We start from the raw sequence: 16,304 nt of genomic DNA, 5'->3' as shown, positions 1-16,304 counted from the left end.
AGAGTTCGTTGATGACTGGGTTTTTGTGCTTAGAAAATGACATTAAGGCCTTCACAGCACTTAGGGAGCCCGTATATATAACTGATTTCTCGAGTTTTGATTTCTTTATATACCTTACAGCCGACAGCAGTGCGTAGGCCTCAGCCGTAAAGATGCTTGTTTCCGGATGCAGTACATTGGATTCCGAGAAGGATGCGCCGACGGCTGCATAGGACACCCCCTCGCGTGACTTCGATGCGTCTGTGTAGAACTCCGCGCAGGAGTGTTTGTATTGGAGTTCCCGGAAATGCATTTGTAGTTCAATCTCTGGAGCGTGTTTTGTGACTTGCATGAAAGATATATCGCATTGTATCATCTGCCACTCCCAAGGAGGTAGCAGCTTAGCTGGAGGCATTAGGCGAAGCTCGAGGAGTGGAACATGCAGTTCATGACTAAGCTCCTTAACACGCAGCGAGAAAGGCTGTCTTGTGGAGGGACGATTATGAAAGAGTGTAGCATATGTCATGTCATTAACGGTATTATAACACGGATGTTGAGGATTAGAGTGCACTTTTAGAAAATATGTGTGGCTGATGTATGTTCTCTGGAGATGAAGTGACCACTCGTTCGATTCTGCGTATAAACTTTCAACGGGACTCGTCCTGAAAGCGCCCGTGGCTAAGCGGATACCTAGATGGTGGACAGGGTCTAGCATCTTTAACGCACTCGGGGCGGCAGAATGATAGACCACGGCGCCATAGTCTAATCGTGATCGAATGAGGCTTTTATAGAGTTTCATTAAACAATTCCTGTCACTACCTCATCTAGTCTGGGATAGGAGTTTCATTATGTTCATCGTTTTTAGACATCTTTCTTTAAGATGTTTTATGTGGGAAACGAAAGTGAGTCTGTAGTCAAGTGTAACACCTGGAAATTTGTGCTCTTTGTTTACGGGTATTTGTTGTCCACCCAGTTCTAAGCTAGGATCTGGGATCATTCCTCTCTTTCTTGTAAAAAGAACGCAAGAGCTTTTGTTAGGATTGATCTTATATCCATTCTTGTCTGCCCACATCGACACTTTGTTCAGGCCATGCTGTACCTGTCTCTCGCACACTGCGAGGTTACAGGATTTGAAAGCTATTTGTATGTCGTCCACGTAGACAAAATAAAAGATTGCCGGTGGTAATGAAGCGCGAAGCGTGTTCATCTTCACGATGAAGAGTGTGCAGCTGAGCACGCCTCCTTGCGGTACACCCGTTTCTTGCGTAAAAGGACGCGAAAGTACGTTACCGACTTTTACGCGGAAAGTACGACTGGACAAATAGCTTTTTATTATGTTTAGCATGTTACCGTGAATGCCCATTTCTGACAAATCTCTTAAGATTCCGTAGCGCCATGCTGTATCGTACGCCTTCTCCATATCAAGGAATATCGATAAGAAAAACTGTTTGTGTACAAACGCGTCACGAATATGTCCTTCAATACGTACAAGATGGTCAGTTGTGGAGCGCCCTTCTCGGAAGCCACACTGATAGGGGTCAAGCATTTTGCTCATTTCAAGGAAATGGATGAGTCGCCGATTAATCATTTTTTCAAATAACTTACAAAGGCAACTCGTGAGGGCGATCGGGCGGTAACTTGCCACTAAGGAAGGATCTTTGCGTTGTTTCAAAACAGGAACCACAATGGCTTCTTTCCATGCAGTTGGGAGACATCCTGCAGCCCAAATGGTGTTGAAAAGTGTGAGTAATGTAACTTGGGTGTTATTGTGTAGGTTTTTGATCATTTCATACATGATTCTGTTATCTCCCGGTGCAGAGCTCTTGCATGAGCTCAAGGCAGCTCTCAACTCGGCAATACTGAAAGGGCAGTTGTACGATTCATTCTGTAGACATTTTCTTTTGAGTGGCTTACATTCTTCTATTTGCTTATATTTCAGAAAGGATTCCGAATAATGTTTTGAACTTGACACACTCTCAAAGTGCTCCCCAAGTGAGTCTGCCTGATGTTGCAGCGTATCACCCTGTGTGTTTACCCGAGGGAGTGAATATGTTTGTCTCCCTCTAATTCTATTTACGCGGTTCCAGACTTTCGCCTCATCTGTAAACGAGTTGATGTTCGATAAAAACTTTTGCCAACTATCTCTTCTGGCCTGTCGGCGGGTTCTCCTGCCTTCAGACTTAACTTTCTTAATGTTAACAAGGTTCTCTGCAGTGGGCGAAGCGCGTAGCAACCCCCACGCTTTGTTTTGATTCCTACGTGCGACTCTACATTCATCGTTCCACCACGGGACATGCGGTTTGCATGCCGAGCCACTTACTTCACGTATGCATTTAGATGCGGCATCTATAATGAAAGCTGTAAAGTAATCCACAGCAGCATCTATTTCTAATGAGGACATGTCATCCCATGATATGCTAGTTAAGGTTCGGAATTTCTCCCAGTCATATCGAATTTCCACCTATGAGCCTGTGGTACACATTCGTTTTCTTTGTATGTTCTAAGTAGTATAGGGAAGTGGTCGCTCCTGTAAGGATTGTCGTTAACTTCCCATTCAAGTTCAGACAGTAGTGATGGGGAGACTAGGCTAAGATCTATTGAAGAAAATGTTCTGTTTGCAAGAGAATAGTATGTCGCTTCCTTCTTATTCAGTAGACAAGCACCAGAAGAGAAGAGGAACTGTTCAACAAGACGTCCTCGCGCATCTATACGAGGGTCGCCCCACAGGTAGTTGTGTGCAGTGAAGTCGCCAAGAACCAGATAAGGTTCTGGCAATTCATCTATAAAGGATTGAAATTCATGTTTTGTTAATTTGTGATGTGGGGGTATATAAAGCGAGCAAATAGTGATGAGTTTGTTTAGCAGAACAGCTCGCACCGCCACTGCCTCAAGGGGCGTTCGTAGCTGTAAAGGTTGACATGCTATACTTTTATGAGTGAGAATCGCCACACCACCCGATGATGCGACGGCATCATCGCGATCTTTGCGAAACGTAACATACGTACTGAGAAAGTTTGTGTGCTTGGATTTTAAGTGTGTTTCCTGTAAACACAGCACTTTTGGACTATTTTTGTGGATGAGTTCTTGCAAATCATGAAGGTTTCTAAGAAGACCTCGGACATTCCACTGAATTATTTGTGTATTCATTTTTAAAGTAAATTGGTGCTGTGTTTACGGAAACGGAAGTGATGCCTTAGATTACAGAGCTCTTTCGAGGCCCTGTAACCGGGGTTTTGCTTTTTCTGGAGCGTTCGAGGGAGCCTCGCCGCTCCTTAGGCGCTTGGTGCGCCTTGAGGGTTGGTGTAGTGTCCATTGCCTCTAGTGAGGCGCCGGACACGTGCTCTTGCGAGCGAGATGTCAGGGAGGGTGCCGCCTTAGAGGGCAAGACCCCTGCGCCCACGAGCCCGGAGGTCGATGGGGCACCCTGAGGAATTTGGGTGCGCCTGCTGTTGCCAGCGCTAGAAGGGGCGGGAGAGGGTGAGGCAGCCTCGGCTGCGCCCACCTTCGGGGTCGGTGGTCCCGTCTGCTGGGTAGACGGAGCAGCGCTAGCTGCAACCGCCGCGGGGGCAGATGGCGTAACTGCCGACTCACGGCTTGTGGGTCGGACAGCCGCCGGAGGCCGTTGTGACGCTGCCCCCTGACGCGCCACTTCGGCAAAGCTGGCCTTAGGAAGGTATGGAACCCGCCTGCGTGCCTCTTTGAATGATATGTTTTCTTTTACTTTGATCGTTACTATTTCTTTTTCTTTCTTCCAAGAAGGGCATGACCGCGGGTATGCGGCATGCTCGCCATCACAATTTACACAGTGGAAAGCATTCTCACAAGCTTCAGAGGAGTGTTCGTGCGCGCTGCATTTCGCACAAGTTTGGCGGCCTCGGCAGCTCTGCGAACTGTGGCCAAAACGCTGGCACTTGAAACATCGGAGAGGATTTGGCACGTATGGTCTTACACGGAGCTTGATGTACCCGGCCTCGATTGACTCGGGCAAGACACTTGAATTGAAGGTGAGTATTAGATGTTTGGTCGCATGTTCTTTACCATCTCGCCTCATCATGATTCTTTTGACATTTATAACATTTTGTTCACTGAAGCCCTCCAAGAGCTCAGCCTCAATGAGCTCCAGCAAATCATCGTTCGAGACAACGCCACGAGAGGTATTCATCGTGCGGGGCGGGGTTACTACTACTTGGGTCTCCCCAAATGATACTAGCTGAGGCAGTTTCTCAAATTGCTTCTGGTCGCGGAGCTCCAAGAGGAGGTCACCGCTAGCCATCCTCGACACCTTATATCCTGGCCCAAAAACTTCGGTAAGGGACTTAGATACAAGGAACGGGGAGATTGTTCGCACTTGTTTAGCTGGTTTTACTGCGTGGATGACATAAAAACGAGGAAAATTGTGGACTTGTCTTCCGAAAAACTGAAAAACTTCTTCGGTGCGCCCTCGTTTCTGAGGGCGATCAGGTAGTTTAGGAAAAGCATGTTCCATGAGTAATGTTGCGTTTTCGGCCGCGATGCCGACCACCCACCATGGAGCCCAACAGGGGGACGTGACAGAAGTTCCTGGTAGAGAAACCCTGCCAACGCCAGCCGTACATCGCTGCTATAACCAAATACAGCATAACCAAGGCTGGCTAGCTACACAAGATTAACCCTTGCCGCCGGGAAACTAGGAAGTGAGGAGAAGTGATGAGAAGACAGGAAAGATGAAAAAGGTAAGAGAGAAAGACGAAGGTTGGAGAGGAGGACAGGAAAAGGCGACTGCCGATTTCCCCCGGGTGGGTCAGTCCGGGGGTGCCGTCTACGTGAAGCAGAGGCCAAAGAGGTGTGTTGCCTCCGCCGGGGGGCCTTAACGGTCCAAACACCCGGCATCGGCTCAACCCCCAGGATCCCCTTTTCCCCGGACACGGCTAAGCCGCGCACGGCTACACGCGGGAGGGTCCAACCCTCGTGTGCTCGGGTACGTGGTGTCGCAACACACCAAACGCCTGCTTACGCAGACGCCCCTGCGGGGGGCCTGTTCAATTCTATCCACATCATAGTTCCTTATGTCCGCTGTCTTACGCTTGTTGATTAACTTAGAAAGTTCTGCCAGTTCTATTCTAGCTGTAGGGTTAGAGGCTTTCATACATTGGCGTTTCTTGATCAGATCTTTCGTTTCCTGCGATAGCTTACTGGTTTCCTGTCTAACGGCGTTACCACCGACTTCTATTGCGCACTCCTTAATGATACCCATAAGATCGTCGTTCATTGCTTCAACACTAAGGTCCTCTTCCTGAGTTAAAGCCGAATACCTGTTCTGTAGCTTGATCCGGAATTTCTCCAGTTTCGCTCTTGCCGCTAACTCATTGATTGGCTTCTTGTGTAGCAGTTTCTTCCGTTCCCTCCTCAAGTCAAGGGTAATTCGAGTTCTTACCATCCTATGGTCACTGCAGCGTACCTTGATGAGCACGTCTACATCTTGTATGATGCCAGGGTTCGCGCAGAGTATGAAGTCGATTTCATTTCTAGTCTCACCATTCGGGCTCCTCCACGTCCACTTTCGGGTAACCCGCTTGCGGAAAACGGTATTCGTTATCCGCATATTATTCTGTTCTGCAAACTCTACTAATAACTCTCGTCTGCTATTCCTAGAGCCTATGCCTTATTCCCCCACTGACTTGTCTCCAGCCTGCCTCTTGTCTACCCTGGCATTGAAGTCGCCCATCAGTATAGTGTATTTTGTTTTGACTTTACCCATCGCCGTTTCCACCTCTTCATAAAAGCTTTCGACTTCATGGTCATCATGACTGCATGTAGCGGCATAGACTTGTACTACCTTCAATTTGTACCTCTTATTATGTTTCACAACAAGACCTGCCACCCTCTCGTTAATGCTATAGAATTCCTGTATGTTACCAGCTATTTCCTTATTAATCAGGAATCCGACTCCTAGTTCTCGTCTCTCCGCAAAGCCCCGGTAGCACAGCACGTGCCCGCTTTTTAGCACTGTATACGCTTCTTTTGTCCTCCTAACCTCCCTGAGCTCTTTTATATCCCATCTACTTCCCCTAATTCCTCCAATAACACTGCTAGGCTCGCCTCACTAGATAACGTTCTAACGTTAAACGTTGCCAGGTTCAGATTCCAATGGCGGCCTGTCCGGAGCCAGGTATTATTAGCACCCTCTGCTGCGTCACAGATCTGACCGCCGCCGTGGTCAGTTGCTTCGCGGCTGCTGGGGCCTGAGGGCCGGGGTTTGATTGTTGTATTCATATAGGAGGTTGTGGCCAAGTACTGCACCAGGGTGGCCAATCCTGCTCTGGTGAGAGAGTGCGTTACCGGTTCTGGTCACCGGGATCAGGCCGCACTCCAGGCCTGTTTGTGCAATTTTCTCAACACACGTTTTTTTTTTGTATTTTCCGGTGGAGAATTGCGCGGCACCGGGATTTGAACCACGCACCTATAAAGCGAGGTATAAAAAGGAAGAAAAACCATGTGCTTGCTGCAGCAAAGCTAGGGTAACGATAGACCATATTTTATTAATATGTGAAGCGATCTGACCAGCGGCCGCTATAGGCACCACTGGACTCCTTTAAGCCCTTGGGTTCAACGAGGGCAAGGGGAAAGTAAACATTTCCGCACTAGAGATTCGTAAGACGCGATTGGAAGATTGGTGCAATAAAATTAGGGAAATGACCAAACACGGAGACGTACAAAGAGAAAGTTCACCATATGAGGTCATAAAATTTGGTTATGGGTATTCTTGTCTCCAGCCTGCCTCTTGTCTACCCTGGCATTGAAGTCGCCCATCAGTATAGTGTATTTTGTTTTGACTTTACCCATCGCCGTTTCCACCTCTTCATAAAAGCTTTCTACTTCATGGTCATCATGACTGCATGTAGCGGCATAGACTTGTACTACCTTCAATTTGTACCTCTTATTATGTTTCACAACAAGACCTGCCACCCTCTCGTTAATGCTATAGAATTCCTGTATGTTACCAGCTATTTCCTTATTAATCAGGAATCCGACTCCTAGTTCTCGTCTCTCCGCAAAGCCCCGGTAGCACAGCACGTGCCCGCTTTTTAGCACTGTATACGCTTCTTTTGTCCTCCTAACCTCCCTGAGCTCTTTTATATCCCATCTACTTCCCCTAATTCCTCCAATAACACTGCTAGGCTCGCCTCACTAGATAACGTTCTAACGTTAAACGTTGCCAGGTTCAGATTCCAATGGCGGCCTGTCCGGAGCCAGGTATTCTTAGCACCCTCTGCTGCGTCACAGATCTGACCGCCGCCGTGGTCAGTTGCTTCGCGGCTGCTGGGGCCTGAGGGCCGGGGTTTGATTGTTGTATTCATATAGGAGATTGTGGCCAAGTACTGCACCAGGGTGGCCAATCCTGCTCTGGTGAGAGAGTGCGTTACCGGTTCTGGTCACCGGGATCAGGCCGCACTCCAGGCCTGTTTGTGCAATTTTCTCAACACACGTTTTTTTTGTATTTTCCGGTGGAGAATTGCGCGGCACCGGGATTTGAACAACGCACCTATAAAGCGAGGTATAAAAAGGAAGAAAAACCATGTGCTTGCTGCAGCAAAGCTAGGGTAACGATAGACCATATTTTATTAATATGTGAAGCGATCTGACCAGCGGCCGCTTTAGGCACCACTGGACTCCTTTAAGCCCTTGGGTTCAACGAGGGCAAGGGGAAAGTAAACATTTCCGCACTAGAGATTCGTAAGACGCGATTGGAAGATTGGTGCAATAAAATTAGGGAAATGACCAAACACGGAGACGTACAAAGAGAAAGTTCACCATATGAGGTCATAAAATTTGGTTATGGGTATTCATCGTGTTTTCTTAAACCTAAATAGTACATTAGGCAGTATAATAGAAACAGTTTGGTGGCGCAACCAAATGGGATACTCATAAAATCCATCCATCCATCCATGTTCATGATGCGAGTCCCGTTCATAATGACCCAGCTGCGTGGAGGGTACTTGGTATGCGTTATTTGATTTAGCAGTTAATTATACGTGACCACTTAGCAAGTCAAACACAAGTGAAATTCTAATTAGGGTGTATCGCTTTTATTGACATATACGACCCTGATTTCTTAGCAATCTTTGCACGCCCAGTCTATTCATTGCGACACTTGTCGGCGAAATGCCTCACGCACTTTTGAATTTTCAAGCAGCGTACGCCATCACACTGCAGGTATGTTTGGTTGCCCGAGAAAGGACGCACCCCGGCGTTGACTGCTATGTAGTGGTATTATAAGTGACACGATAGACCCATACGCTTGCAACGGATTGACGTACAGACGTTCTTCTCGCTGTCATCGCTGCGCTCGACTGTTAGGTGCAGGTGCGGCGCACAAAACCACAAAGTGTGAACGAGACAAATAACCAGAAGAACGCAGAGATACAGATAGCATCACGGAGAAGAGTAAAGGTTTGGCTTACTTTAACAAACAACTTTGATGATGCTTAATGTTCATCTGATCAACCTTGGTTTACCATTTCTTTCCGCACGTAGAGGTTTATTACCTCTGGTGCTGCGCTGCTGTACACGAACTATCAGTTGCTATCCATGACCGCGGTAGCAATATTAAGGTAAAAATAATATGTAATGGAACACGGGGCAACGCACTTTGTTCGTTAATGAGCCAATGTGGCCAAAGTCAACCTGGAGCCCTTCAAAGGCCTGTCTCGTCATCCTATGAGATGTTTCCGGACATGAAAGAAATATTCGAATGAAATTTTTCGTTCGGTTTCCTCGCAGCTTTAGTTCGAGATAGTGTATGTTTCTGGAAGTAAACTTCACTGCCAATAAAAATTTTGCGATTACCGTGAGCCAACTAGCTACACCTTGATGGAGGATTATTATGATGGAGTTATTTGCTGAAGCTCGTTAACCTAGTGAAGTGCATCGGAAGGAAAGCGTGGCACGTGCGTATTACAATTATAGAGGGGGTTGGGGAATGTACAGACACCAATATTCTATGATTTCAATTGGCTGGCAGAAATGTTTACTTGTAATGAACATTTGCTATGAAAGAGCCCGCATAAAAAACGAGGATATTGTCAACAGTTGGGGTCAGTGAGAAATAATATTGACGTATTAAAACACTAAACTCTTTATTGCGACCCAGGAACCCCACTACTCCCTGATTGCGCAAAAGCAAACACAATGTGAAGAATAAATGCAACTATCAAAAGTCTAAGACATCTCTGCCTACATAAATATGCTTACGTGCTTAAGGTCTTGAAGAGTAGCGCCGTTAGCCACAAGTGCCAAACTTATCAAGCACACAAGCTTCCCAGTACACACTGCCATTGAGAATATAACGTGGAACATCCACAGAAACCTCTAAAGTGTGCCTGTATTTTTCTGTGAACATCGTGTTTCTCCAAAAATTTATAAGCAAGACATAACTAGTCCTATAATATATGGAATTTATTATTTGCGGGTGTCATTGTAGCTCTAAAAATAAATCGCATAAAGAATTCGTTTCAAATTTCAAACCTACGTCAGAAAGCGCGAAATGCATACAGGTGCACATATGCAAGTTGAAAGGTGTAGAACTGAGATATCGGGGAGAGAACTTGTTGGAGCCGTGGAAAAACACTTCCATAAAATGACCAGCTGTGTATCCAAGAATGGCCCAGCTTGTTTCTTATGACACGGTGCCGCTATATTTAGAGAGAGTCATGAGTCAAACTTCAGAGAACAGTTGTTCCTGTTGTCCAATGTCTCTGTCTTATCGCATTATTGTTTCGTTTCCTTAGACAGCCCTGCATATAGCAACTCGTGTTTCTATAGTCATCTCAATATTATTGCGCTGAAGGAATAGCAACGTTTTCAATGTGTACTCACCTCTACAACACTGCGACCAGTGGAGTGCTGCGCATATTTTCTTGCTTCGCTGGGAAGCTCTAAAATAAAAACACTAACACCCTTAACTCCGAGTAGCGGTTAGAATAAGGCATTCATATAAGTCGTATAGGGAAATGTTTGGTTAACAGAAGCGCGAATGAAACATCAAACTTCCGGCTGAACAACAAGCACGTTTGTTCTATAGTTTAGCGCGGATAGGGTAGAATGCTTACTTATTTATTTATTTATTTATTTATTTATTTATTGTAGCTTACGTGTCCAGCCATCAATAAACTTAATGAGGTAACATATAGTATCATAAGTACCGGGCTTGGGATCTGAGATAACATATGGATACAAGACACCGTGCAAGTAAATAAACAGGCGATCTGAATGCACAAGTATTTACGTGGTCGAACACATGGAAATGTAACAAACGCTAAAAAGGATCTCCAGAGAGATTATCATCAAGATACAATAAAATGACAAAGCAGTGACACGTCATTGAATAATGGTAAATGGTACGGTGCATGTATTTTGCCATTCAAAGTATTGCCGTTAGATAACGAAGCTACCGGTTACATCAAATCGTTCCCCGCCTTAACACCGCTAGACGCAGATTAAACACAGGCGCTCATATTCGCAAGAACGCTCACTATAGTAGTTATATTGAGAAGACGTCGTCACATCCATTCGGGTGACTCAAGTCATAGAAGATGTGACGTAAGCCGCTTTACAAGTACTGATGGAGAAAACACAACTGGGCGGAAAGACCTTACAGAGCGGAAAGAATGGTAGAACTGAGCACCGAGTACAAATCTATATTGCAAGAAGCGCCAGAGAAAAGCAGGCTTCACGCATGCAGCAAACGCCAAAACAAACAAAAATGTTCTAACTCTGCCACTACTTTTACACGATGTCCGCGCACTTTTCTTTTATGTGAAAAAATAGGTTAGGAGTAGAACAAGAAAACAAATTGTAAACGAAAACACTGTTAGAATATCAAGAACACGAAGACTATAGAAAGAACCCAAACAATAAACAAAAGACGGTGTTATAATAACTCACCTCAACTAAGAAAAGCAACGGACACCAAGAAAAAAAGAATAGAAAGCTGTGTGATGATAGCAGCGTGACGAATGCAGCCGCACAAGTTGGGGAAAAGTACAAAGAGGAACTCTAAAACGAAATGCAGGCGTAAGAAACCACTTTAGGTTCTCGCGAACATGCAGGAAAAATCTTGAAACGTCAAAAAGGTACGTGGTGCACGTCAAGTTACGGCTGCTTGCAAGCTGGGATGAATATTTTCATAATCACTAACCAAAAGAGAGGAGAATGCGAAAATAGGCCTACCAAGATTTCAATGATGACGATTATGACAATGAAGATGATGATGCCTTATTTAATGCCGCAAGCCGACTGTGGGTGATACGCATCCAACAGGGGGGTGATTTGATGAAAAAAATAAAACATGGGAAAATAAAGGGAAAGCGAAGATGAGAGAGGGACCGATAGTAAATGAACTGAAATAAAGAATAATGAGGTATTCAGCCTAGCATAGATAGAAAAAGTAATATCCACTTATTGTTAAATAAACCTAAAGGGAAGGGTAGACATAAATAATGAATAATTTAAATCCAATGACAGTGCTACGTGCTACTCGAAGATGATGATGTCGACATATGGATTTAGTGGAACGTACACATAAGCAGCCACTCCCTGATATGGTGTTGACGACGTGCCTTGCGTGATGTTGTTTGGCCACCATGTTGGCCAGTGCTTGCTACCCTTGCAACTGCACACTATCAATAGCATCCCTACTCTGCTTATACGTAATATGTATTTGGTGGAGATGCAGGGTACTTCTAATGACGACGGCGCTTCGCAGCGGATGCCTCCTCGAATCGACCGCCATGCCGCCAGCTGAGGATACATGGTCGTCAGCTATGCCTGCGACTGCGACCACTGCCCAGTTTATCGCCCTTTGACAGCCCCACGATGCGGGGACCCATTCTGGCACAAATAGCGTTGACATGGATGAGTGGTGCCTCATGTATGAGCGTGTCAGCAACACAATGGCTGGGATCACACGAAAATGCTGGCAAACATAATGTTTTATCTCAGCGGCATCTCTTGCGCTTAGTTTCGGTACCAGGAGAACGACCTCACCAGTTGGGACACGTTCCAGTCGAATCTCCGCATTCATTACGTCAATTCATTTCGTCGACAGCTTGCGCCATGAAACAACTAGTGGTACTTCCAAGACGTGAACTGAGCCTCACTTGTACGTACAGGCCGTGCTGGCCTTATGCACGTGAACTGACCAGAAGATGTGCGTGGCTGACAAGATCGCCCGCATTATGAAGGGAATCGTGGACGACGCGTTCAATCTGTTCGTCTTCATCAATGGGACCACCTTTCACAGTGTGATGAAAGAGTACCATCGTCCAGAGCGAGCGAAATGCTAGCGCATCTCCCCTGAACGTGATCCTGCGAGGGAAGTCATTGTCAACCATCCACATCAGACTACGTGATGAGCATCGTCCGCCGAGAAATTGAGGCCGCATATCCGGCTTCTCATGGACCCATGGTATCTGACAGCTCAACGCCGGATCTTTCATTGATACAAGCCGTTGCTCGCCAGGAATTTGAAAACATTGGCCTCTTCTCTGCTGTCTGCGCCATGAACATTCCTTTCGCCACGTTGGTGTCCGCGGACAGGCCTCATGGCAGACCATACGCCCTTCGTCAGTCCAGAAACCCGACGGAATAAAGAACAGCTGACATTGAACCTATCTGTTTCCGTTGCAGCTGAGCATGACACATTGATCGCTATTGCGAGAACCAGTGGTCGTTCAAGTCCACTAGCTCTATTCCCACTTACTATGGGCCCTTCAGTACTGCAAGCCGCTCTCAGCTCCTGACCCAATCCTCTGCACAAAATAGTCCTGAGTTAATGTACCCCTACGCCCAGTATCCTCCGCCGCATCGCCGTCCATCTTCTAGAGAGACTTGCCGCCGCGCTCCTTCGCCGTCGTCCATTACCCCTCGCTTTTCGCGGGAAAACATGACTGCGCAGCTTCTGGAGGTGGAGCTGCACTGTCGACCTTAAACCAAAATTTCCTACTGTCATTACGTGTCCACCGGAATACTCTTGAAGGGCACTGAACGGTGTCCATGTCAGAGCTTTGGTTGATATGCAGCGCACGTCCCTGTCGTGAGTGCCAGATTTCGTGGTGTCATGAAGGCAATCCTTACACATCACAAGATCCGAGTTGTACGCTTCGCTGAAGCTGCGATATGCATAGCTCGGGTTACCGTTGCTGGTACGAGGTGGTTGTTATTTTTAGTCTTTGTGCAATGGCCAAGCAAAGTCATGCTTGGATTGATTTTCTTTTTACAATGCCGCCGTCAATGGTTACTCCGCCTGTGTCTTCTGTCTTGAACTGCCTCGCCTCTGCCAACCCAGTGACAAAACACCTCCACCTCACTTAAACTGTAGTGACTTTGTTCGACTTCCATCTGAAACCATGATGTATGTCGAGCTGTTATGTTCGCCAGCTGGTCCAGATGGCAACTACTACGTGGCGCACCTTGCTGATGTCGTGCTCACACGCGTTGTCGCTTCCGTGGCGCCTCTAGCTTACGCCCTGCTCACGCACGCTATCGCTGCACCCTGCATTGTCCTGAGCGCTCCGACTAACAGAAGGTGCCTTCCCCTTCTGAATATTTTATTATTCGAGCATGTACTTAAATGGGGTTTTTTCGTTGCCCACCTTTGCCCCCTGCAAGACCTTCAGCTAGAAACTGACCTTCTGCCTCAGCGCATTGAAGCCGTTAGACGTATTCTCCAGTCGTATCGAGACATTTTCGAGTTCGGTAATCCGCTTATAGGCCGGACGTCTGTTCTCGCCAATCGGATACACAGCTCAAACGTCTCCCAGTGATTCTTGACGTGCTCAGCTGTGCCGGACATGAGTTTAATTCATCGATGCCGCGGCATTACGATTGGTGCCAATACTGTGGACGCTGCCGGCGTACGACTTGACCTAGTGAAAATTCAAGCCGGGAAAGACATCCCTCTGCCCAAGTCTGCCAATGATGTTCGTAGCTTTCCAGGGCTCTGCTCCTATTTATGGAGCAGAGCCCAATATGGGGGGGCAGTTGCAAAATTTCGTTTTTATGTATTCCGCTTACCATCCCCAGCAGTTTCCCACCACCATATCCTCTGTTTGATTGTTGTGTTCATAGGAGGTTGTGGCCAAGTACTGCACCAGGGTGGCCAGTCTGGTGAGGGAGTGCGTTACCGGTTCTGGTCACCGGGATCAGGCCACACTCCAGGCCTGCTTGTGCAATTTTATCAACACGCGGATTTTGTTTTTTAATCCGGTGGAAAATTGCCGGCACCGGGATTCGAACCACGGACCTCTTGCACGCGAGGCGGGTGTTCTACCTCTACGCCACCGCTGCAGTGAACCAGTAACTCAGTAACTCAGGGGACCAATTGCAATGCATGCTCACTGACCTGGAGAGGCAAAGCAGAAGAGTGGGTCTAAACATTAATCTGCAGAAAACTAAAGTAATGCTTAACAGTCTCGGGAGAGAAGAGCAATTTACAATAGGCAGCGAGGCACTGGAAGTCGTAAGGGAATACATCTACTTAGGGCAGGTAGTGACGGCGGATCCGGATCATGAGACGGAAATAATCCGAAGAATAAGAATGGGCTGGGGTGCGTTTGGCAGGCATTCCCAAATCATGAACAGCAGGTTGCCATTATCCCTCAAGAGAAAAGTATATAATAGCTGTGTCTTACCAGTACTCACCTACGGGGCAGAAACCTGGAGGCTTACTAAAAGGGTTCTACTCAAATTGAGGACGACACAACGAGCTATGGAAAGAAGAATGATAGGTGTAACGTTAACGGATAAGAAAAGAGCAGATTGGGTGAGGGAACAAACGCGAGTTAATGACATCTTAGTTGAAATCAAGAAAAAGAAATGGGCATGGGCAGGACATGTAATGAGGAGGGAAGATAACCGATGGTCATTAAGGGTTACGGACTGGATACCAAGGGAAGGGAAGCGTAGCAGGGGGCGGCAGAAAGTTAGGTGGGCGGATGAGATTAAGAAGTTTGCAGGGACGGCATGGCCACAATTAGTACATGACCGGGGTTGTTGGAGAAGTATGGGAGAGGCCTTTGCCCTGCAGTGGGCGTAACCAGGCTGATGATGATGATGATGATGATATCCTCTGTTGACTTCCCTCTTTCAAAGATCCTACAGAATGTGACGCTCGATGCGCACTGCGCCTGCAAGACTACCCCTACATGGTCGTATAAGAACAGGGAGCCTGCACAATGACGCGTATTGTTTGTCCCGCTAATCTGTGACCGAGTGTGACTCGTCGCTCACTGAATCCGTCGATAGCGTGTTTTTCGTGAGCCACTTGCCTAACATCGCCGACGAGCAGCATCCGGTGCCTACTTAAGATAAATAATTGAGCGCGTGCAATCGCCTCCTAGATACGCCGCTGTGTGCATGTTCGCTCTTAACGATAGCACCTTATATCAGCGTAACGTGTACTCTAACGGTCCTGATTTTCAGCTCATTATACCAGCTCACCTGTGCTCCACAGTTCTTTGTGAGTTTCACGACGTACCAACTGCTGCCCAACTTTATGTTAGACCCACAAATGACCGTGTGCGCCGTCGCTTTGTTGGCCTGGCGTAGCCTGCTCAATCTGGCGTTACGTCAGTACCTGCGAGCACTGCCAATGCCGAAAGGAACCGTCTATGCTTCCTGTTTGGTATCTTCAATTCATCGACGTCGCACATGATTTCTTCCGTGTCGGTTTGGACATTCTCGGACCTTTTCCTATGTGTTCTTCAGGAAACAGATCGGTTATCATCGATAATGATTACGCAACGCGCTGCGCAACGATACGAGCGCTGACCACCACTGTTCTACAGACGTGGTGGGCTTTCTCCTCGTCGTCGTCATTTGCCTACACGGAGCCCCACGTCATTTGCTGACTGACCAAGACCACACTTTCCTGTCTGAGGTCATCGACAATATCCTGCACAGTACGTGTACGTGTTGGTTGACCGCCGTGATTGGGACCTTGCACGTCCGCACGTGGCCTTCGCATATAATACAGTCCACCATGACACTGCTTGATATTCTGCCTTTTATCTTTTGTTCTGACACGAACCAACTCTACCGTTGGACACATTTCTTATTTCCCCAGCACCTTCGACTAGTTAATATGCAGGTGACGCCATTACCTGGGCTGATTGCGCACGGCAGATAGCCCGTAGTAGACTTGCTGCTTCCCAAGGCAACCAGACGCGGCTGTACAACTTTTCACCGGGTGACAGCTTTCCCCAGCTTTTCACCGGGTTCCGTAGTGCTAATTGTTCCCCCTCCCGGTATGTGCGCCTTTCTGAGAAGCTCCTTCTTCGCTAAACTGG

The 16,304-nt window shown here is 47.1% G+C and overlaps 1 protein-coding gene across 3 annotated transcripts in view; it reads right to left on the bottom strand.

Annotated features, from left to right (window-relative positions):
• The window catches only part of LOC142587462 (uncharacterized), a 182,471-nt gene that overhangs the window by 112,299 nt on the left and 53,868 nt on the right, over positions 1–16,304 (bottom strand). For all 3 annotated transcript variants that reach the window (XM_075698505.1, XM_075698503.1, XM_075698504.1), the window contains exon 6: positions 9,835–9,893. In XM_075698505.1, the coding sequence (XP_075554620.1) occupies positions 9,835–9,893 (59 nt within the window). The remainder of the gene's footprint in view (positions 1–9,834; positions 9,894–16,304) is intronic.

This window comes from Dermacentor variabilis, chromosome 7 (assembly GCF_050947875.1).
Source record: "Dermacentor variabilis isolate Ectoservices chromosome 7, ASM5094787v1, whole genome shotgun sequence".
Taxonomy (NCBI): domain Eukaryota; kingdom Metazoa; phylum Arthropoda; class Arachnida; order Ixodida; family Ixodidae; genus Dermacentor; species Dermacentor variabilis.
This window is presented reverse-complemented; position numbering and strand designations above follow the sequence as displayed.